General features: G+C 41.4%; 1 protein-coding gene across 2 annotated transcripts; it reads right to left on the reverse strand.

Annotated features, from left to right (window-relative positions):
* Nucleotides 1-151: 151 nt before the first annotated feature.
* sh2d4a (SH2 domain containing 4A) lies at nucleotides 152-17,432 on the reverse strand. Of its 2 annotated transcripts, none has more exons than XM_036976754.2 (9): nucleotides 16,882-17,432; nucleotides 15,708-16,045; nucleotides 14,530-14,689; nucleotides 12,136-12,301; nucleotides 10,352-10,484; nucleotides 3,451-3,649; nucleotides 2,545-2,675; nucleotides 1,311-1,528; nucleotides 152-979 (listed from the first exon to the last, which is right to left on the reverse strand). In XM_036976754.2, the coding sequence occupies exons 2-9, from the start codon at nucleotides 15,880-15,882 to the stop codon at nucleotides 887-889; spliced, it is 1,275 nt and encodes a 424-aa protein (XP_036832649.1). In that variant the 5' UTR covers nucleotides 15,883-16,045; nucleotides 16,882-17,432; the 3' UTR covers nucleotides 152-886. The 2 variants fall into 2 exon arrangements, with proteins under 2 accessions (XP_036832649.1, XP_036832648.1); XM_036976753.2 differs by having other exon boundaries at nucleotides 12,124-12,301; nucleotides 16,882-17,422.
* Nucleotides 17,433-22,833: the final 5,401 nt, after the last annotated feature.

Raw genomic sequence — 22,833 nt, forward strand, 5'->3', positions numbered from 1 at the left:
AGATGTGTTTTTGGTTGTTGAGTCAATTACACCATGCCCATCTTAAAAGAAATAATCTGAATATTTAAGCGAGTTAGCCAGCCAACTCATTGATCGTTCTTTTTGTAGTACTAGCATACTCCTCAGGTCAGCATTGACACCAACTAGACGGTTGCAATACAAAGTGCAGAATTTATTCAAGTGATTCGTCCCCAAACAGGCGACTGTTGTTTGTTGTCACTGTCAAATGTGCCTTTACAATACTGGCCACCTGGTACTTGTCTATGAATACATTAGCAGAAATGATATTACAGGCCTGTTCATATTGTACACGGGGGATAGAGGAGGTCTAGATGTAATAGAAAGTCCGTGGCTTGACAGTTGGCACTGGGGGGGATAAGAGTCAACACGGATGTGAAACTTTCTGAACATTGCAGATAGAAATAGAATTACTTGAGCGGACACGATTTCCTAGTATGAAGTTAACCGAAGTTCCTCCTTGATAAAAAAAAAAAGGTTATTCTATTATTGTTCTAGTCTACATGAGACATCGTAATCGGTTCTAAACATTACACTTATATCTGAACATCCTGTAAATCCTCCTGAGAAAAAAAAAAAGAAGATATGTTGGTTATCTAACCATAGTGTGAGTCTCCCGTAGAAACACTTTGTTCCACAGAGATCCGTCTCATGCCTGAAGGTTGCGTCTTAATATTCTAAAGTGGCTTCCTTCCTTGTCTCTTTCCCACCTTGACTACTGTCCATAGACTTTAAAAAGCTACTGACAGGTGAAACCACTTGGTCTCAATCATTCACCTGTTGAGACCTTTCTGACCAGTGGTCATGAAGGAAGGAGATTAGGAAAGGAGTCTGTTTTAGACTATTGGGACATGACCCTTGCAGGGTTTCAGGTAAAGAGGTCTGCATAGTCCACACCACTAGGCCTCTGGCCACATGGCTGGAGCAGCTGCTCCCCTCCTGACATGGTGATTGGCTCCCCCTAGTGACAGAAGAAAATGCAAAGCGTCATTATTCTGCTCCACGACAACAGTTCACGTGAATACAAAACAAGATACATTACAGTCTCAATATTGAGGAAGAGAAGAGGTGATATTCAACATACCACCTACAGAAATCCTGTATGATTTAAATTTGTCATTTAGCACACGCCTATCCAGAGCGACTTACAAGTGCATTCAACTACACTAGGCAAAACCACCAAATATCACAACCATTGCCAGTAAAACCCTCAAAGCTACCCTAAACAACCCCCAAACACAACAACATTGTTTTTTTAAGGCACAAAATAACGGCTCTAGATTTGCCACTACCTCATGGAACTCCACAAGCTCTGCCAACGAGGTGAATTTGATCTGGTGTCCCAGCAGCATGTAGCAGCCCTCTGTCGCGTCAACGAGGAAGTGTTTAAACTCCTCTTTGCATCGATAAGACAGGACGTATCCCAGAATCCTTTCGCTGACCCTCACCAGAAAGTGCCCGGGTTCCCCCTCGCTCAGTAAGTCCTCGGCTTCCTGCCGCGAAATGATGCCTTGGTGGTAAAAGTAATGGTGGGTCAGTTATTCAGTATTGCCAAGTCAGAATGACACCCTGATGTGACATATTAAGGATGGATAGCTGAAGACCACATACATGTACATGTTTTACTCTCCAGAAAACTACCTGTAGCCCTGAGATACTTGTGGAGATCTGACCGGATTTAATAGGTTTAAGCAATTTGACAATAGCTCCACTTGGCCTTCTGATAGGCCAAATTCTAATTCCTCCATATTGCAACCCAGTCAGAGCTACACAAGTGCATCTAGGGAGTAGGGAAAAGGAGGTGTTTCTGGACAGGGCCGTTGCTTCCGTTCAACATGAGAAACCTGTCTGGGGTGTATTCATTAGTCGCATACCGCAACGAAAACAAGAGTTTCTATTGGACACAGAGGTCGGTCCCTCCCTGTTTCGTTCCATTTGGTTCCTAGTGAATACACCTCTGATCATGCTACTGCCAGTCCTTTCAGATAAGTATTAAATATAGCAGAAGTCCCAAGGCAAGAGAGTTACTGATAAACCCGCTGTATAGCAGCAGAATTTGCATAGGTGCCCAGCACCTACTATGTCAGGGGTAGCTAGGCAACCCTGGTCCTGGAGCGCCCAGCATGTACTTCACATTTTTGGAAGACCAAGTGTGTTGAATCTAGGCCATCACTAAACAATTAGGTCAGTTGGTCAGGTCTGGTCCCTAGTTGGAATACTGCAGTACCTGCGGCACTCCAGGAATAGGGTTACCTACCCCTGCACTGTGTGGTTCAGTAAATTGATCAAACTTGGGTGTTCTGTGGTATAATTAAGATATTACAAAACAGTAGGGGGCATCAGACCTAATTCTAACCAACTGTGCTGAGTGGCATGGAGACTGATGTGGTCTCTTCACACACATACAGTAAATGACTTCCGGTCTAATGTAAACGAATTAAGATTTATTTGCATTTGTGGCTATTTGCATATGTTGTTCATTCTAGATGGAATCCTCTTGTTCAGTTTAGAAACATTTCCCCTTACCATGGAACCAAGACGCTATGCGACTCTGGTCCTTCTGGAAACCCGCTCGGTAAGGCAGCTGTTCCTCCTGGAACCATCTAATAATGTGCTCCCTGCTGGAGGTGGACAGTGTGCGTCGCACCCCTTGCTTCCTGTCAGGCAGCGACACAGAGAGAAAGTGGGTCAGGCAGTCAGCCAGCCAGTGAAAGGCAATCATGTGTTTAAGCTCTAAGGCTCAGTGTTTTTCTGCATGGCTTTGTCTGAAAGGGGAATCCCTAGACATCAGCTTTCAGTGAATGAGACAAACCATCACAAGCACGAGGATTGACATGTACTTACAGGATGACTACTGCAAAAAACAACATTACCATATCAGGCTGGTGGAAAGATTTGGTTCACTAACACCAGTGCGAATATAGAGTGGATTTAACCAACTATTCAATAATATAACTATTATTGAATAGTTATATTATTGACCTTCAGACCTGCAAAGTCCTAAGTGGTAGTCACTAAGGGAAGGGACTAGGGTTTTGGGCTGTGCCATAGCAGATGACTGGATACCATTGGGTTTCAGTGGGGTCCAGCCTAGTCCAGGGTGTATTCAGTAATGTCAAACATCCTTAACGGTGCAGATATAAATGTAATTAATAGAGCCAACATAACTGCAGAATGATTCCCTACTCCACATAACCAACAATAGTATTTATATCGGAATGTTCTAGAATGTTGGACCCTAGACCTCCTGAACAGCAGGGTTGGGGTCAACTCCGGAAGTAAACGGACATTCCGATGCCAACAAATGAACACATTTCCCCGAGAAGTATTGAGGAACATTTTAATTTCAGTTTACATCCTCAATTTAAAAGGAATTGACCCAAACTCTGCCGAACAGGCCTTGTATTACTGTGAAGGCATAGGTCAGCTCACGGGTTAAGGGTGTCACTGGTCACAGTAAGGTTCCTGGGTTTGGGTTTGGGTGGGAGGGCAGGTCTGTCCCCGCCGAATGCCTTGGTGACAGCAGCCACACGGCCTCGCTCCAGAGCCTTGACCGATTGCCGCCGGTGGTCATCACGGGTCTGCTTGGCAATGGACCGGCGCCGCAGGTCGGCCGCTTTGGACTTCCGCACTGTGGAAAAAGACAAAAGAATACAAACACATATGTAAACTCTCTCACACACACACAAAATCCTACCTTCATGGTTCTTCATAAATATGACGTTTGTTTTTATTAAAATTAAGTGAAATAAATTAAAAATTAGATCTGCATAAGGTTCTATCTGCAATCCAATCACAAGCCTGAACGAATACAGACGAATCAATCAGAACACATCTTTGCCATCTCCCTCCAAGTATGGTCTAGGCTTAGAGGGAGACGGCAAAGACCTTACTATGACCAGCGACACCCTTAACCCATGAGCTGACCTGTGCCTTCACAGTAATACAGGACCTGATCAGTCAACAATAATGGCACGCAAGCAACAACAAAAAACTCAGTCAGAAATTGTAAAGTAAATGATGTTGCCACATCGTTGTTCAGTGATGACAGTCATTTGTATGATAATCATAATACATCTCATAACGTATTTGATGTGTTCTGACTATCTTAGTGTTATTCTAATCACTGACCACGTTTACATTCACACCAATATCCCGTTATTATTCAGGATACTCAAGTATACCGTTTTTGAGTTGATGCATATAAATAAAACATCATATCCTGTTTACAATAACCCGAAAAGGCGTGTATCCCGGTTATGAGAAACCCGGATAAGATGCCTGGGATATGCTGATGCAAGACGGAATAGTGTGGCATGTCAACATCTTATATCCCGTTTACTGTTGTGTTTTTTTGTGGTCTGTTCATGCTCAGTTTCACAAATCACTTCATAAAAGCAGGCTACCTGCACAGTTCCATCCAGCATAATAATTTAGCCTACTATGATTAATACTGGCGACTTTCACCTCTAATTTAGGCAAGTTCCTGCTTATAATTTCCTACATTAGGTAGGCCATATTATAATTTCCTACATTAGGTAGGCCATATTATAATTTCCTACATTAGGTAGGCCATATTATAATTTCCTACATTAGGTAGGCCATATTATAATTTCCTACATTAGGTAGGCCATATTATAATTTCCTACATTAGGTAGGCCATATTATAATTTCCTACATTAGGTAGGCCATATTATAATTTCCTATTTGGTAGGCCATATTATAATTTCCTACATTAGGTAGGCCATATTATAATTTCCTACATTAGGTAGGCCATATTATAATTTCCTACATTAGGTAGGCCATATTATAATTTCCTACATTAGGTAGGCCATATTATAATTTCCTACATTAGGTAGGCCATATTATAATTTCCTACATTAGGTAGGCCATATTATAATTTCCTACATTAGGTAGGCCATATTATCATTTCCTACATTAGGTAGGCCATATTATCATTTCCTACATTAGGTAGGCCATATTATCATTTCCTACATTAGGTAGGCCATATTATCATTTCCTACATTAGGTAGGCCATATTATAATTTCCTACATTAGGTAGGCCATATTATAATTTCCTACATTAGGTAGGCCATATTATAATTTCCTACATTAGGTAGGCCATATTATAATTTCCTACATTAGGTAGGCCATATTATAATTTCCTACATTAGGTAGGCCATATTATAATTTCCTACATTAGGTAGGCCATATTATAATTTCCTACATTAGGTAGGCCATATTATAATTTCCTACATTAGGTAGGCCATATTATAATTTCCTACATTAGGTAGGCCATATTATAATTTCCTATTTGGTAGGCCATATTATAATTTCCTATTTGGTAGGCCATATTATAATTTCCTACATTAGGTAGGCCATATTATAATTTCCTACATTAGGTAGGCCATATTATAATTTCCTACATTAGGTAGGCCATATTATAATTTCCTACATTAGGTAGGCCATATTATAATTTCCTACATTAGGTAGGCCATATTATAATTTCCTATTAGGTAGGCCATATTATAATTTCCTACATTAGGTAGGCCATATTATAATTTCCTACATTAGGTAGGCCATATTATAATTTCCTACATTAGGTAGGCCATATTATAATTTCCTACATTAGGTAGGCCATATTATAATTTCCTACATTAGGTAGGCCATATTATAATTTCCTACATTAGGTAGGCCATATTATAATTTCCTACATTAGGTAGGCCATATTATAATTTCCTACATTAGGTAGGCCATATTATAATTTCCTACATTAGGTAGGCCATATTATAATTTCCTACATTAGGTAGGCCATATTATAATTTCCTACATTAGGTAGGCCATATTATAATTTCCTACATTAGGTAGGCCATATTATAATTTCCTACATTAGGTAGGCCATATTATAATTTCCTACATTAGGTAGGCCATATTATAATTTCCTACATTAGGTAGGCCATATTATAATTTCCTACATTAGGTAGGCCATATTATAATTTCCTACATTAGGTAGGCCATATTATAATTTCCTACATTAGGTAGGCCATATTATAATTTCCTACATTAGGTAGGCCATATTATAATTTCCTATTTGGTAGGCCATATTATAATTTCCTACATTAGGTAGGCCATATTATAATTTCCTACATTAGGTAGGCCATATTATAATTTCCTACATTAGGTAGGCCATATTATAATTTCCTACATTAGGTAGGCCATATTATAATTTCCTACATTAGGTAGGCCATATTATAATTTCCTACATTAGGTAGGCCATATTATAATTTCCTATTAGGTAGGCCATATTATAATTTCCTACATTAGGTAGGCCATATTATAATTTCCTACATTAGGTAGGCCATATTATAATTTCCTACATTAGGTAGGCCATATTATAATTTCCTACATTAGGTAGGCCATATTATAATTTCCTACATTAGGTAGGCCATATTATAATTTCCTACATTAGGTAGGCCATATTATAATTTCCTACATTAGGTAGGCCATATTATAATTTCCTACATTAGGTAGGCCATATTATAATTTCCTACATTAGGTAGGCCATATTATAATTTCCTACATTAGGTAGGCCATATTATAATTTCCTACATTAGGTAGGCCATATTATAATTTCCTATTTGGTAGGCCATATTATAATTTCCTATTTGGTAGGCCATATTATAATTTCCTACATTAGGTAGGCCATATTATAATTTCCTACATTAGGTAGGCCATATTATAATTTCCTACATTAGGTAGGCCATATTATAATTTCCTACATTAGGTAGGCCATATTATAATTTCCTACATTAGCTAGGCCATATTATAATTTCCTACATTAGGTAGGCCATATTATAATTTACTACATTAGGTAGGCCATATTATAATTTCCTACATTAGGTAGGCCATATTATAATTTCCTACATTAGGTAGGCCATATTATAATTTCTGACATAGTAAGAAACATGCAGCTTCTCTTCTAGAATATTTTTTTCACCCCTTTTTCGTGGTATACAATTGGTAGTTGCAGTCTTGTCCCATAGCTGCGACTCCCGTACGGACTCAGGAGAGGCGAAGGTCCTCCGAAACCCAACCAAGCCGCACTGCTTCTTGACACAATGACCACTTAACCTGGAAGCCAGCTGCACCAATGTGTCGGCGGAAACACTGCACATGTGGCGACCGTGTCAGCGTGCACTGCGCCCTAACCCGGACGACGCTGGGCCAATTGTGCGCCGCCCCATGGGTCTCCTGATCGCGGCCGGCTGCGACAGAGCCTGGACGCGAACCCAGAATCTCTAGTGGCACAGAGAGGACTCGATGCAGTACCTTAGAGCACTGCGCCACTCGGGAGGCCCTGCCCCTGAACACTAAATAAAGTAGTGCTCTTCAGAATAATGTCTTACATTGATAAAATGTATGTATTAATAATCTAGTTAACAGCGGTAAACCTGTCTGTTTCGTTTAGGGACCGGGGAGAAAACGCAATAACTCCAAAACAGTGGAAAGATTGTCACAGTGACAAAATGTCATCAGTTTGACCTGTTTTTAAATGAAAAGCTGAGAAAACGACGTAACATGTTTCTGATAAGACTTCAGTTTGTCTTGGGGGCATATTTTACATGGTTGAAATACTGTCTGCTTGCATAAGTGTCAAAAGATAACATCACATGCACATTCACATTTTCTCAAGAGATGCTGAAATCAATTTTCACTGCAAGAAATGCATAACCTAATTCTGCAGGAGTTAATATTAGATTACTCTACATGTGAGAGGTTATTGGCCTACGGTCAGTGTCCTTACTTCAGTTACTATTCCATATAACCCTTATACTTAAATGAGGAATATTCTGTTTATTAATGGTTACATGGATACTATTGAGCGCGCAACAGAGATAGATAGATCTAGCCATCTCTATAGGTGCGTAAACAGCTTATCCCAAATAAGACCTTAAGCAGGATATGAGCTCTTAACCGGAATACTATGCACATGTAAACGTGGTCATTTATATATTTAAAAAACGTAATGTCTAATTCCTTAGTGTCAGAACCTTCTTGTTGAACCCCTATTGACATTTCAGAGCCATAAGGTTCCATCTACCACTGGACACATTCCAGGGTTTTTCTTTATTTTTACTATTTTCTACATTGTAGAATATTAGTGAAGACATCGAAACTATGAAATAACACATATGGAATCATGTAGTAACCAAATAACTTAAACAAATCAAAATATATTTTATATTTGAGATTCTTCAAAGTAGCCACCCTTTGTAGCCAGCCTTGATAACAGCTTTGCACTCTCTTGGCATTCTCTCAACCAGCTTCATGAGGTAGACACCTGGAATGTATTTTAATTAACAGGTGTGCCTTCTTAAAAGTTAATTTGTGGAATTTTTTTCCTTCTTAATGCGTTTAAGCCAATCAGTTGTGTTGTGACAAGGTAGGGGTGGTATACAGAAGATGGTCTTTTACCAAATAGGGCTAAGTCCACATTATGGCAAGAACAGCTCAAATAAGCAAGGAACAGTCCATCATTACTTTAAGACATGAAGGTCAGTCAATATGGAACATTTCAAGAACTTTGAAAGTTTCTTCAAGTGCAGTCGCAAAAACCATCAAGCGCTATGATGAAACTGGCTCTCACGAGGACCGCCACAGGAAAGGAAGACCCAGAGGCACCTCTGCTGCAGAGGATAAGTTCATTAGAGTTAACTGCACCTCAGATTGCAGCCCAAATAAATGCTTCACAGAGTTCAAGTAACAGCTAACAACTGTTCAGAGGAGACTCCGTGAGTCAGGCCTTCATGGTTGAATTGCTGCAAAGAAACCACAACTAAAGGACACCAATAAGAAGAGGCTTTCTTGGGCCAAGAAACATGAGCAATGGGCATTAGACAGGTGGAAATCTGTCCTTTCGACCTTTCCTTTGAGATTTTTTGGTTCCAACCGCCGTGTCTTTGTGAGACTCAGAGCTTCTACTCAATATCTCAGAACAGATATAACCTTATAGTTCCAAGGTCACGATTTGTCTGGTTACCCTACTGAATGTAAACAAGCCGTTTCACAAGGCTAAGAAACAGTCATCTGTGTAATGATCAACTGGTGTGCCCTGTATAGCTCTATCCAGAGGCCCAAGGGGGTTTCCTGCCTTCCATACATTTTATTTCAACCCATTTATGATTGGTGTTAAAGTGTTAAGTGTGAAAACGGCAAAAAGGGTTTTCACATTCAGAGAGGCAACAGTGGAAGACTGGTGTACATTTCAGACTAAGCACAAGACAAACATATGTCCACACTTTGGCAGAAGATGAATTTTAAAAAAACATTCAAAGCAGCATGATTATTTATATTGTTAATCAGTGCAACTGAAGGTCAGCTCCAATCTTTGTCAAACAAGATGGTTAAATATTAACCTGTGTGTTGGAACTATATTCATTATACTTGGGAGTTTGCCATGGAGGAAATAATCATCATATTTTATATGATGTACGTTTGTCCAATTGAACATTAATACAATACTTAAATTCCTATTTATACAATCTAGATGTTCAGGTCGGTGGTAAACTATAGGACTGCACGGATCCCCCAGACATGTCTTCTCCTTCACGAAATCAAAACCTTTTCCAATGGGGTCAACATATTTTTGCAGCCATTCTGAGATCATGTTGAGTGTTCTAAAATTAGCACCAACAAAGAATGGCAAGTAACACACATCACCCCAAGCCATGCTAAGGATCTGGCTGAGGACCGAGGTTTCCAAGGATATCAGGAATCACATTCTGGGCTTGTCCAATAGATGGGTTAGCTGACAACGTCATGAAAGCGATGCTTCAAATCAGGCAGAAGTCTGTCAGTTGCTTTTCTGGATGGCCAGATATTACTACCAACAATGACAAGAAACTACCATGTGGGGAATCATTAGTGACTCGTTTCAGCTAGTTTCTTCTTCTTGATACCATGGCTTGTTTTGAGGTGTTTTGACTGATTTCATGTCAATGCTAATATGGCTAGAATTCCCTAGCTAGCTAACCAACAACTGTAACGATGTAATTGAGAGACAACAAGTGCTCATTGTGCAAATGGATGTTTTCAATCAAAATATTGGAGACTAAATATAGTTGACATGTTTTCAACAACCTAAGCCAACCCTGTCCGTTTTGCCCCATAGTTGCACCCATGAAGGTTTTGTTGCTGCACAACCAACCAGTCAATAAGAAACACCGGTTTTAATGGCAATCTTCTGAGATGTGAAGCTCGACTGCAAAAATGACGACCTAGAATCCGTATGCTTCAGAGTTTCTCCAGTGTGTGTGTGTGTGTGTTTGTTTACATGAATCTTGCCAGTGTTGGTCATCTCTCTCCTCTCTGACCTCCCTCAAGTCCATGTAGATCTCCTGCTTTCTCTTCTGCTCCACTCTTCGCACCTCTTCCTCAGCCCTCCTCCTCTCCTCCGCCTCTCTTTTCTGCGAGAAAGAGGGGGAAGGAGAGAATAAAATGTCACCATTGAACAGTAGTGGCTAAACAAATAGTAAGACTGTGGTATTGAATCAGGGTCATGTTCATTAGAGCACACCTGGCAAAAAGTTCAATTTTTTTTCCCTCTTCCAGAGTTTTATCTGCAGTAAATCAAGTCAATTTCAAACACTGTGCAAAGACAGTTATGCTATGAGCTCAAACAAATGTATTTAATCATCGTTTTGAACTGGCCTATATGGGGAAGTATAAAACAACTGACTGTTTAGGAAGGACATTGTTCTAAAAGTTGGCCAAATGAACGATAACTGGAAGGTGATTATATGGGTTGTTTAGTTAACGTGTTATTGTCTTGAGGATGTGGGCAAACAATAAGGTACCATTGATGAAACACTGAGTTGTTCCTGTAAGTTGACAAAATGAGCTTTCAACACCTATTGTGAGGCTAATTGTTTTATATCAATGCATTGTCAACTTCCTTGTTTACATAACTTAAACACTCATACTGTGACAATATTATAGAATGACATTATTTTAATCAATGGGCTAATACTTAACCACATAACCTGTCAAACTGTACTTATGATCAAAATCCTTGATGCAATGACTGTAAAAACCTTAGAATAATTGTTCAACTGTCTTAAGATGTAAGGCAAGCGGCCCCGGAGAGCTAGAGTACTGGGAGTGCAGGCTTTTGATCCAGCAAATCACAAAAATAAGTAATTTCAACAAATCAGACTCGATGAGCTGGAACCATAGAGATAGAGGACTCTAGTGCTGTTTTACAATGGGTAGTAGCGCCAATTCGTCTTTCACCATTTTGGACGCATGTGTGAATTGTTAGTATTTATGCATTTGCCAACTCCCCTCCCCACGCAACATGGCTCGAGGATTCGAACTCCAGGATTGACGTTGACAACGTCTGACCCTGGCCATGACCATACTCCCTGAGGGTGTCTCAGGGGTGAAAAGACACAACAATAAAAAAATATGCCCCCCCCCCCAAAAAAAAAAAAAGTTTCAGTTACTGGCCCAATGCTCTAACCACTAGGCTACCTACCGCCCGTGTAGTCAACTGGATTTCCTATGGGTTAAGGAAGGATCACACAATTCCATCCAGGTCATCAGGAAGGAACGGCAAATGAATTAACGAGTGAGCAAACGTTCCATAAAGGCCTTGCCTTTATACCTGTGCAAACAACACACTCTAGGTGGCAGGATGTACCCTTTCAGTTTGTTTGCCAACGTAGAAGTAATAGAGAAACTAAATTAACTACTTCAAAATGGAGATTGTATCTGTCCCATGGGCAGCGCCATTGAGGCAATGTCTATCCAAGTCTACAGCTGGAAGAAATGTCTAACTCTAAATAAGCTGTGGCATGTGAATTAGTTCAAAATGATGGGCTAGGGGGTCCTTAATGATGGGCTTGGGGGGCCCTTAATGATGGGCTTGGGGGGGGCCTTAATGATGGGCTTGGGGGGGGGGGCTTAATGATGGGCTTGGGGGGGGGCTTAATGATGGGCTTGGGGGGGGGGCTTAATGATGGGCTTGGGGGGGGGGCTTAATGATGGGCTTGGGGGGGGCTTAATGATGGGCTTGGGGGGGGCTTAATGATGGGCTTGGGGGACCTTAATCTCCACCTCCTGTTGGCTCTGCTCCTGAGCTGCAGCCCGTCGCTCCACCTCCTGTCGCTCCACCTCCTGTCGCTCCACCTCCTGTCGCTCCACCTCCTCCTTCCACAACTGCAGCTCTGAGTCCATCAACACACTGGAGAACCTCTTGACCAGCTCCGCCTCCTTCTTCACCCTACCACACACACACACACACACACTGACTGAGTGAGAACACACACGAGCACCTGTAGATATTTACCTGTCCACTGATTTGTAAAGCTTTCCCTAAAAATCTAAATACACCTCTCCAAATAGTCCCATGGTCCCTCCAATGACAGTCCACAATCCCCTACCTCAAGGCATGGATAGAAAAAAAGAGCTACAGATATGTCCTATCCATACAGGCACATGGCAACTACTATGAGGAAAACAGGAAAACGCTCCCAGGTGATTTTATTATAACATTTCAACCCTTCATCAGGCATCCATGGAGGTCTTCATCGGGCATCCACGGAGCATCCACGGAGCCTGGGAGCATCCACGGAGCATCCACGGAGCCTGGGAGCATGAGTATCCATGGACCCTGGGAGCATCCATGGAGCCTGGGAGCATGAGTATCCATGGACCCTGGGAGCATCCATGGAGCCCGGGAGCATGAGTACCCAGTAGCCTGGGCTCGAATCCAGAATCTCTGGTGGCACAGCTAGCACTGCGATGCAGTGCCTTAAACCACTGCGCCACCCGGGAGGCTGCCTGTAACTTTTTACAGCGATTTTACAGATCTCCAGTTAGGATTTGGCCCAGAATTATCAACACATTCATTTAAAAATGGAGAATGTGGATGTTAGAGAACACAATAAAACAGGATTCTGTGATAGACTGTCTGTAAAAAAAGTTGTTACTTTAGGTTTAAATTTAGAAACCACTTAGTAAGAGAACTCAAGTATCCACAAGTACAGAACAGTGGGGTGTGAGACAGCATGTTCTCAAATGGAATTCTATTATATAACCCATATGGGCGGTTAAGTAAGGCTTTTGTCTGACCAGCCTTAGAGAAGAATTTGAAACGTCAGAATGATGTCAATTTAGTAGAATGTTCAACAACAATGTTCGCACATAACAGACGATGGAATGAGAAATTGCGAAGGGGCATGAAGACAGAGGAATTCATACAGGACATCATTGTTTTAGCACTATCCATGGTTCAATGTGACAGCAAATCATCACAATCTACTTTTGTAATTTTTTTTCTCTCAAAATGGCCACCATCTTGGAGCTTTGTCGATGACACAAAAAAAAGAGTCACGGAGAGCAATGAACAATACGGCCAACTGAGCAATAGAAAGGCATCTGTACACGGTGGCCGCCATCTTTATGCACCTTCTCCATTGGAAGAAGGGCATTTTGTAATGGCTGGAATCGAACAAATGGGAAGGTTTTAAACACATAGTGTTGCATTCATTCCATTACAACGAGCACCTCTGACTTAGTGACACCAGCCACCTGCTCACAGGAACTTACTTTTACTGTTCACTTATTTTTTCTTAACTTATTAAAGCATTTGTTGTTTAAAGGCTTGTAAGTAAGCATGTCACTGTAAGGTCTACTACACCTGTTGTATTTGGCACTAACCAGAGGTGGAGATGGCACATTGTTTCCTGCCCACACAAGTTACCATGTCTTCTGATTGCAGGTTAATTTGGGGTTATACATACCTGTGGCTCAACCAAACTATTACAGCAGCCGGTTATCATTATCACCACCTTAACAGGGAAACATGACTAAGAAGTCATACTCCCCCACAGCGTTGAATGACTTGTTGTTGTGGGAACAACGCTATAGGCAACACTATCATGGTTAAGTGCAGCTCACAACACAGGCAGTGCCTGACTCAATAAAAAGAGAGGTTTAGTTGAAGAAATGTTTAACTTGGGCTTCCTGGCTGGGAAGGGCGATGTCTAGATTAAACCAAACTATAGCCCTGTGGGTATTACCGACAGCTAGAGAATCTGTGCAGAGCCTACCTTACAGGTCATTTTGTGTTGGCTGGTGTGATAAGCCAAAAATGGATCATAGACACACACTTTGCCTACATCAACCACTGCATCCCATTACAGGGTCTGTAAATTAACTAAGTGTATATGCCACTGTTCAAGACAACAAGCTTAACCACCTGTCAGAAAGCGCTGTTATTGATGGCTATGACAACCATGTCTGTCTCCATAGAAGGTGTTCTATTTAAAGTGTTAAGAGTCAAATATGTGGCTAATGACCTGACAGTCAAGTCTCTCTCTGCTTTGACTGACATATTTAACCTTTAACATTTTTGCCAATGACAAAGGGCGTTTGGCACGACAACAACAAAGGAGAGGGATAAAGCACAAAAAATGTACAGCATGTGATGATGTAATTTCCTCCCACCTGAGCTCCTCAGCCTCTCTCTGGGCCTGGCAGGCTGCCCTCTGGGCTAGGATGTCATCACAGATCTGCTCGTAGGACTGGTCGGCAGGGTGGTCCCCCATCACCCACACCCATACGTCACTATCCATCCCTGCCAGCCACTGTACACTCTTCACAGAGGCTGATGCACAAAATGCACAAAATACACACACACACACACACAGCCAGTTAGAGAAATACTGTGCTCATTAATCCTAGCATAATATTGCTCAATTCATTTTCCACAGTGCAACACAGTTGTAAAACACAGCTGCAGTTGGACTACTTTAACAGGAGTGAATCGTAATCTCCATCACTACATCTGAACGCAACGTTTCAGTGGAGATACCGATATGTCCTTTAGTCTCCAGTTTGGCATATAACTAGCTAGGTTTCTCAACACCACGGTATGTAAATCTCAACGACTGTGGGCGGCGTGTTCCTCGGACTACATCAAGTCGCTGTCAGTGGATACGAGGAAACAGTCGGTGGTTTTAGAAGAAAGTATGGCTCTAAGCAAACAAAGGCAGGCAGCTACAGAAGAAAAACATAGATACACGGTAAGGGTTACAGAAAGTACATTTTCCAAAATATCGACCTGACAGCAGCTCGATGTAGTTGGAGATCAAACCCCCCCCCCACACACCATTGATGTGATGAACATCATGGAGTTGAGAATAACTCAGCTAGCATATAGAAGAGACATCCCAGGAGACCAACAGTAAATGTGCTTTTCACAGAGAGAGGAATGGAAAATATCCAAAATGGCACCTAATTCCCCCATAGGGCTCTCGTCAAAAGTAGTGCACTATTTATTGTACCTTTATTTAACTAGGCAAGTCAGTTAAGACCAAATTCTTATTTTCAATGACGGCCTAGGAACAGTGGGTTAACTGCCTGTTCTGTGGCAGAACGACAGATTTTTACCTTGTCAGCTCAGGGATTCGATCTTGCAACCTTTCAGTTACTAGTCCAACACTCTAACCACTAAGCTTTCTGCCACCACAGAGTAGTAGTACACTATACAGAGTAGTAGTACACTAGAAAGTGAATAGGGTGCCATGAGGGACACACACACACACACACACACACACACACACACACACACACACACACACACACACAACCATTCATTGTCAGTGTTGACGGCTCACTGATACCTTTCTTGGGTTTCGTCAGAGTGGCATCCTCCTTCTCTAGTCGAGCCTCTCTGTCCTTCCAGCGTCGGACCTGTTCCTCACGCATCTTAATGAACAACACCTGCTTCTGCTCCTCGCTCAGCTCAGCCAGGAGCTCGGGTGATATGAACATGTCCGTCAAAATCTGCCGGAGCATCGTAGAGCTGCAATGTCTCACCAACAGTATCCAGAGAGAACTTTAGTATTAGCAGAGAACAGCTGGTGTTGGTTGGATGTCGGGAGTTTCTCCGTTGAAATAGGGAGTTGTTAATCATCTAATGAAGGCTGGTCCATGCCTGTATTCACTCTCTGAATTCCCACTGAAAGAAACAGAAATATCCATAAGAAATGGCTGCTTTGACCATAACTGTGCATCAGAGTACCTGCTGCCTTCTCCACACATTTTCTATTGGTATAGCCAGTACAGTGCCTGATATGTTTGTTCACATCACAGGTCAGATGTTGCAACTGGTGTATACACACACACACACACACACACACACACACACACACACACACACACACACACACACACACACACGAGTATGTAGGAAGACAATAGTCCAGTCTCTGAACTCTCACATTCTCTATCGACTGTGATTCGTGCTTAATAAGCATGGAAGAAACAGTATACTATAACACAGCATAATGATCTCGTGGTGAGATAGCAGCCTATGTTGGCTCCGTGTCGCCAACTGTATGCAAACAATTAAAGGTGGCTGCGGGACATAGGAATTTGCCGTGCGAAATAAATTTGAAATACAGTGATTGAAAACTCGTCAAATCCATTGAATTGCACGTCGACTGTGAAGACATGGCTGTCATTTTGATGTTCAAATAGTAATAGGATACAGTGGAGTTCACTATAACCTGCCCATTTAACTACCAATATCTACTTAAGTACAGAAACGTCACTACACAGACCTACAACAGCTAGAGTTAATTAAAGGAAGATACAACAAAAACAAGTAACTTAAGTCCATAATCAACTATGACTAAGCACATTCACAATGGATGATGATCATGCTGGCAGTAAATGATGACGCCGACTTAACATTTGCAGTGTTGATATATTTGTACTATCACTGGATATTGAAATGGTAAACAAAAATACGTTCCATACATTTCATTACGGAGTTCATCCAAATGTACTTACCGCTAGGGTATATATCCTGAAAGTGGAAATCACAGCCGATACGTGGGACGTGGACGCCTTAAAAAATAACTTGTTTACAAAATCTCCCATGGGAATGTTCGGCATGAGTCACACTATGGGCCGATGGTCACGCCTGCAAATGTATATATTTTTCCTGTAGCCTACTATTTAGCGATATTTCGCAGGTTTAACGAAAATGACAAATGTTCCGTTGCCGGTAACGTTTTCCGTAGGTTACTTATTTCCTAAATGAAGGACAAAAGTGCCAACAAGTTTCGAAAGAAAAAAACACTCCTTTATGCAAATGTTAATATTTGTCCATCCCACCCCACTGTTATTGCAGGTAGACTACTGCAGCGTTCAAAACAACTGGAAACTCGGAAATCTCTGACTTCAGTGTGTTCAAGACAACTGGTAACTCGGCCAAAAACTAGCTCCGACTGGGAAAAGTAGTTTTGAAATGTTATCCAACTCGGAATTCCAATTCGAAAACTCGGGCATCTTTCTGGAGCTTCTACTTTCCGACGTGAGGATCACTGACGTCATGATTTGACCTAGTTTTCCCCCCGAGTACCCAGTAGTCTTGAAAGCGCCATAATCTTGGCTAAAACAGAACTAAAGTCTCGCGTAATTGGTCTGCAGCCAGATCTATCTAGTCTGTCCAGGAGAGAGTACAGGAGACTAATTTACTTCAGGTAAAAGTAATGCTATTCTGTAGGCGTCTAAATTGTGTGCAAATTATCAGTAGGCTAGAGACTAGTATGATATAAACAATTGTCAGTGTTATGGCACATTTTCAGAGGCACATGTAATAATGCAATGTGCGTTATGTGCTGACCAGAAAAATGATTTATGGAACTATATATTTTATCAACAACTTGTTTATAAAATAGGTGGAGAGCAGATGGACAGACAGACAAAAAAGACAGACAGACAAAAAAACAGAAAGACATTGGCAAGATAGGGGCATTTCAACCATAAAATACCTAAATAAATGTGAATGTTTGAGTGCTTCATTTTTAGTATGATGCTTGCAGTAATAGAAGACAGGTAACTGAAGCGAGTAGGCCTATTGTTTCCTGGGAGCAGCGGTAATGTTTTCGGCTACAGTAGATGCAATGTTATCTGAACTAGAAATAGTTACGTTGTCAGTGTCATATTTTGGACCTCATATTCAAACTACCGAAGAGTACCATGTGATATTGTACCTGGAACAGCGGTTGCTGTGGAATAACTCGTTTGCACGTTAGTGGTTATTATTATAATGGAGCTCATTGCTGTCTAGACAATATTGAGTGTCATGTGTTGGAACGTGGTCTCAGAGCATTTCAAATTATTCTGTATGTCAATCCGAGACACTCTATTTCGTGTGATATGTTACGAATTTGCAACACGCATGATATGCTACGAATTCCAATTTGTTGTGTCTAACAACAAAATGCTAACATTAGCTAGCTCTAGGGGTTAGGTTAAGGTTAGGAGTAAAGTTAAAGGGCAGGGTTAGCTAAAAGGGTTAAGGTTAGGGTTATGTGAAGGGTTAGCTAACATGCTACGTAGTTGCAAAGTAGCAAAAAGAGTAGTAAGTAGTTGCATAGTTGCTAATTAGTTAAAGTTGTCTGCAATGAGATTCGAACACGCATTTTTTGAGTTTGATAGACGTTTGCATAATAAGTAACCTATTTTGTGTAACCATACCAAACGTAACATATCATACTAATTTGTGAGTTCCGGATTTACATTTACAATGTTACGTCGAGTCTACGTGACCAGTGTTGAAGACAGACAGGCTAAACTATAGTTTATGGCCTCCTGTCAATTTCCCATCTATCATCTATGCAGATGATTCTGCACTGTTGGTTTCCCACCAAGAGAAACGTGCTTGAGAAACCCTCAGGGCTGTACATAAGATTTTTTGATGTTATAATTTTGTTTATTTAGTAAATATTTATTTTTAACTCTATTTCTTGAACAGCATTGTTGGTTAAGGGCTTGTAAGTAAGCATTTTACGGTAAGGTCTACTACACCTGTTGTAGTCGGCGCATGTGACAAATCAAATTTGATTTGATTTGAAGAGAAAAACCTTGTCATGTTGTTTGTACACAAGATGGCGCTCTTGTTATATCTGTCTACACTTTCAGTTGAGGCCTAAACAACTATAATCAAATGTTTTTGGTTGTACTGAATAAAGTGGGATGACCCGAGGAGGATTCAATTGTAATTCGATGTAGGATCTACTGTTATGTGTCAATGTTTTAATTGTATCTATCCTTTAACATTTCAATGCAAAAATCTGCAATATAATGCAATTGAATCTAAACCATAGACAATTCATTTATTTATATGACTGAAATCACTACAATACCTTGTACTTAATAACCCCTCTGCAAAGCACAAATTCAGGCGTGCTAGGCATGCTAAGCTATCAGTTATGGCCTACTGTCAATTTCCCGTCAACCGTCTATCATTTATGCAGATGATTCGGCACTGTTGGTTTCCCACCAAGACAAAACATGTGGTTTATTTTTTAAATGTTTTATTTCACCATTATTTAACCAGGTAGGCTAGTTGAGAACAAGTTCTCATTTACAACTGCGACCTGGCCAAGATAAAGCAAAGCAGTGCGACACAAACAACAACACAGTTACACATGGAATAAACAAACATACAGTCAATAATACAATAGAAAAAGTATATACAGTGTGTGCAAATGAGGTAGGAAAGGGAGGTAAGGCAATAAATAGGCCATAGTGGCGAAATAATTACAATATAGCAATTAAACACTGGAGTGATAGATGTGCAGAAGATGAGTGTGTAAGTAGAGATACTGGGGTGCAAAGGAGCAAAATAAATAACAGTCTGGGGATGAGGTAGTTGGATGGGCTATGTACAGTTGCAGTGATCTGTGAGCCGCTCTGACAGCTGGTGCTTAAAAGCTAGGGAGGGAGATATGAGTCTCCAGCTTCCGTGATTTTTGCAGTTCGTTCCAGTCATTGGCAGCAGAGAGCTGGAAGGAAAGGCGGCCGAAGGAGGAATTGGCTTTGGGTGTGACCAGTGAAATATACCTGCTGGAGCGCGTGCTACGGGTGGGTGCTGCTATGGTGACCAGTGAGCTGAGATAAGGCAGGGTTTTACCTAGCAAAGAATTATAAATGACCTGGAGCCAGTGGGTTTGGCAACGAATATGAAGCGAGGGCCAGCCAACGAGAGCATACAGTTTGCAGTGGTGGGTAGTATATGGGGCTTTGGTGACAAAACGGATGGCACTGTGATAGACTACGTCCAATTTGCTGAGTTGAGTGTTGGAGGCTATTTTGTAAATGACATCGCCAAAGTCAAGGATTGGTAGGACAGTCAGTTTTAACGAGGGTATGTTCGGCAGCATGATTGAAGGAGGCTTTGTTGCGAAATTGGAAGCCGATTCTAGATTTAATTCTGGATTGGAGATGCTTAATGTGAGTCTAGATGGAGAGTTTACAGTCTAACTAGACACCTAGGTATTTGTAGTTGCCCACATATTCTAAGTCAGAACCACCCAAAGTAGTGATGCTGGACAGGCGGGCAGGTGTGGGCAGAAGTATACAGAATGGTGACGTCTGCGTAGAGGTGGATCAGAGAATCACCAGCATCAAGAGCGACATCGTTGATGTATACAGAGAAAAGAGTCGGCCCGAGAATTGAACCCTGTGGCACCCCCATAGAGACTGCCAGAGGTCCGGACAACAGGCCCTCCAATTTGACACACTGAACTCTGTCTGAGAAGTAGTTGGTGAACCAGGCGAGGCAGTCATTTGAGAAACCAAGGCTGTTGAGTCTGCCAATAAGAATGTGGTGATTGACAGAGTCGAAAGCCTTGGCCAGGTCAATGAATACAGCTGCACAGTATTGTCTCTTATCAATGGCGGTTATGATATCGTTTAGGACATTGAGCGTGGCTGAGGTGCACCCATGACCAGCTCAGAAACCAGATTGCATAGTGGAGAAGGTATGGGGAGATTCGAAATGGTCGGGGATCTGTCTGTTAACTTGGCTTTTGAAGACCTTAAAAAGGCAGGGTAGGATAGATATAGGTCTGTAGCAGTTTGGGTCTAGAGTGTCTCCTCCTTTGAAGAGGGGGATGACCTCGGCAGCTTTCCAATCTTTGGGGATCTCAGACGATACAAAAGAGTTTGAACAGGCTAGTAATAGGGGTTGCAACAATTTCAGTGGATACTTTTAGAAAGAGAGGTTCCAGATTGTCTAGCTGCGCTGATTTGTAGGGGTCCAGATTTTGCAGCTCTTTCAGAACATCAGCTATCTGGATTTGGGTGAAGGATAAATGGAGGAGGCTTGGGCAAGTTGCAGTGGGGGGTACAGGGCTGTTGACCGGGGTAGGGGTAGCCAGGTGGAGAGCACAGCCAGCCGTAGAAAAATGCTTATTGAAATGATCAATTATCGCAGATTTATCGCTGTTGACAGTGTTTTCTAGCCTCAGTGCAGTGGGCAGCTGGGAGGAGGTGCTCTTATTCTCCATAGACTTTACAGTGTCCCAGAACGTTTTGGAGTTTGTGGTACAGGATGCACATTTCTGTTTGAAAAAGCTAGCCTTTGCTTTCCTAACTGACTGTGTATATTGGTTCCTAACTTCCCTGAAAAGTTGCATATCGCTATTCGATACTAATGCAGTACTCCACAGGATGTTTTTGTGCTGGTCAAGGGCAGTCAGGTCTGGAGTGAAGCAAGGGCTATATCTGTTCCTGGTTCTACATTTTTTTGAATGGAGCATGGTTATTTAAGATGGTGAGGAAGGAACTTTTAAAGAATAACCAGGCATCCTCTACTGACGGAATGAGGTCAATATCCTTCCAGGATACCCTGGCCAGGTCGATTAGAAAAGCCTGCTCGCTGAAATGTTTAGGGAGCGTTTGACAGTGAAAGTCCTCAGTGCTGAACTTCTGAATGTCAGTAAATGGCTATATGACAATAAGATGTCACTTTGCTTGGAAAAACAGAGTCCATCTTGTTTGGGTCTAAAGTGAAACAAAGGAAATCCTCTGACTTTAAGGTTGTAGTAGCTGACTTAGCAGAAGACTGCATAAGACTGTTAATTATCTTGGACGTGTGCTAGATACCCATCTGACAAGGGAGAAGATGGCACAAAAAGTTTTCTCCAAAGTGAATCATACAATTAGGTTTCTGGATAAGTGCAATGGGGTCATTGGCAAGGGCTCTTGTTCAGTGCCACTTTGACTATTTGTGCTCTTCCTGGTACAGTGCCCCCAAGATAATAAAAAATAAATTGCAGACATCTCAGAGCAAATTACTCAGGATTATTCTTAAAATTCCAGCACTTCCACATCTTGACCATTCCCACTTTGAAAGCCTTAGATGCCTCAGGGGAGGAAAGTCTCAGAATAAATTGTGTCCTGTGAATAAGATTGTTAAGAGTATTTTTTCCGTTATTTTACTAGGCAAGTCAGTTAAGAACAAATTCTTATTTTCAATGACAGCCTAGGAACAATGGATTAATTGCCTTGTTCAGGGGCAAAACGACAGATTTTTACCTTGTCAGTTCTGGGATTCAATCTTGCAACCTTTCGGTTACTAGTTCAACGCTCTAACCACTAGGCTACCTGCCACCCCATGGTCTCCAGGTATGGTCCCCGGGTACCTATGTACTACTTTAACTTGGTACGGGATAACCTAAACTATTCCACTAGAAGGAGTGAACAAACGTTGTTTGTTTTAGATCTAAAGTGGTATGGGGAAATACACTTTTTATACTCAGCCGCCATTCTTTGGAATAGTCTTCCAAAGGATTTGAAACGTATAAAACCTCCATAGCTATTTTTTTAAAATTGCTAAATAGTAGTATGTCCCAAAAGTTAAGACTTACCAAAAAGGTAAGACTAATGTGTGGCTGAGAAGGAAATGCCTGTTTATTTACAAGAGTTTATTTACAAGAGTGTGCAAAG

This window comes from Oncorhynchus mykiss, chromosome 5, assembly GCF_057628025.1.
Source record: "Oncorhynchus mykiss isolate SJ-2025 chromosome 5, ASM5762802v1, whole genome shotgun sequence".
Lineage (NCBI taxonomy): Eukaryota > Metazoa > Chordata > Actinopteri > Salmoniformes > Salmonidae > Oncorhynchus > Oncorhynchus mykiss.

Coding starts and splice junctions, on each gene's coding strand:
- sh2d4a (XM_036976753.2), bottom strand. CDS start 15,882: ATGCTCCGGCAGATTTTGACGGACATGTTCATATCACCCGAGCTCCTG. Junction 10,485..12,123: donor AACAGGAGGTGGAGATTAAG/GTCCCCCAAGCC, acceptor TCTTTCTCGCAG/AAAAGAGAGGCGGAGGAGAG. Junction 1,529..2,544: donor CATAGCGTCTTGGTTCCATG/GTAAGGGGAAAT, acceptor TTTACCACCAAG/GCATCATTTCGCGGCAGGAA.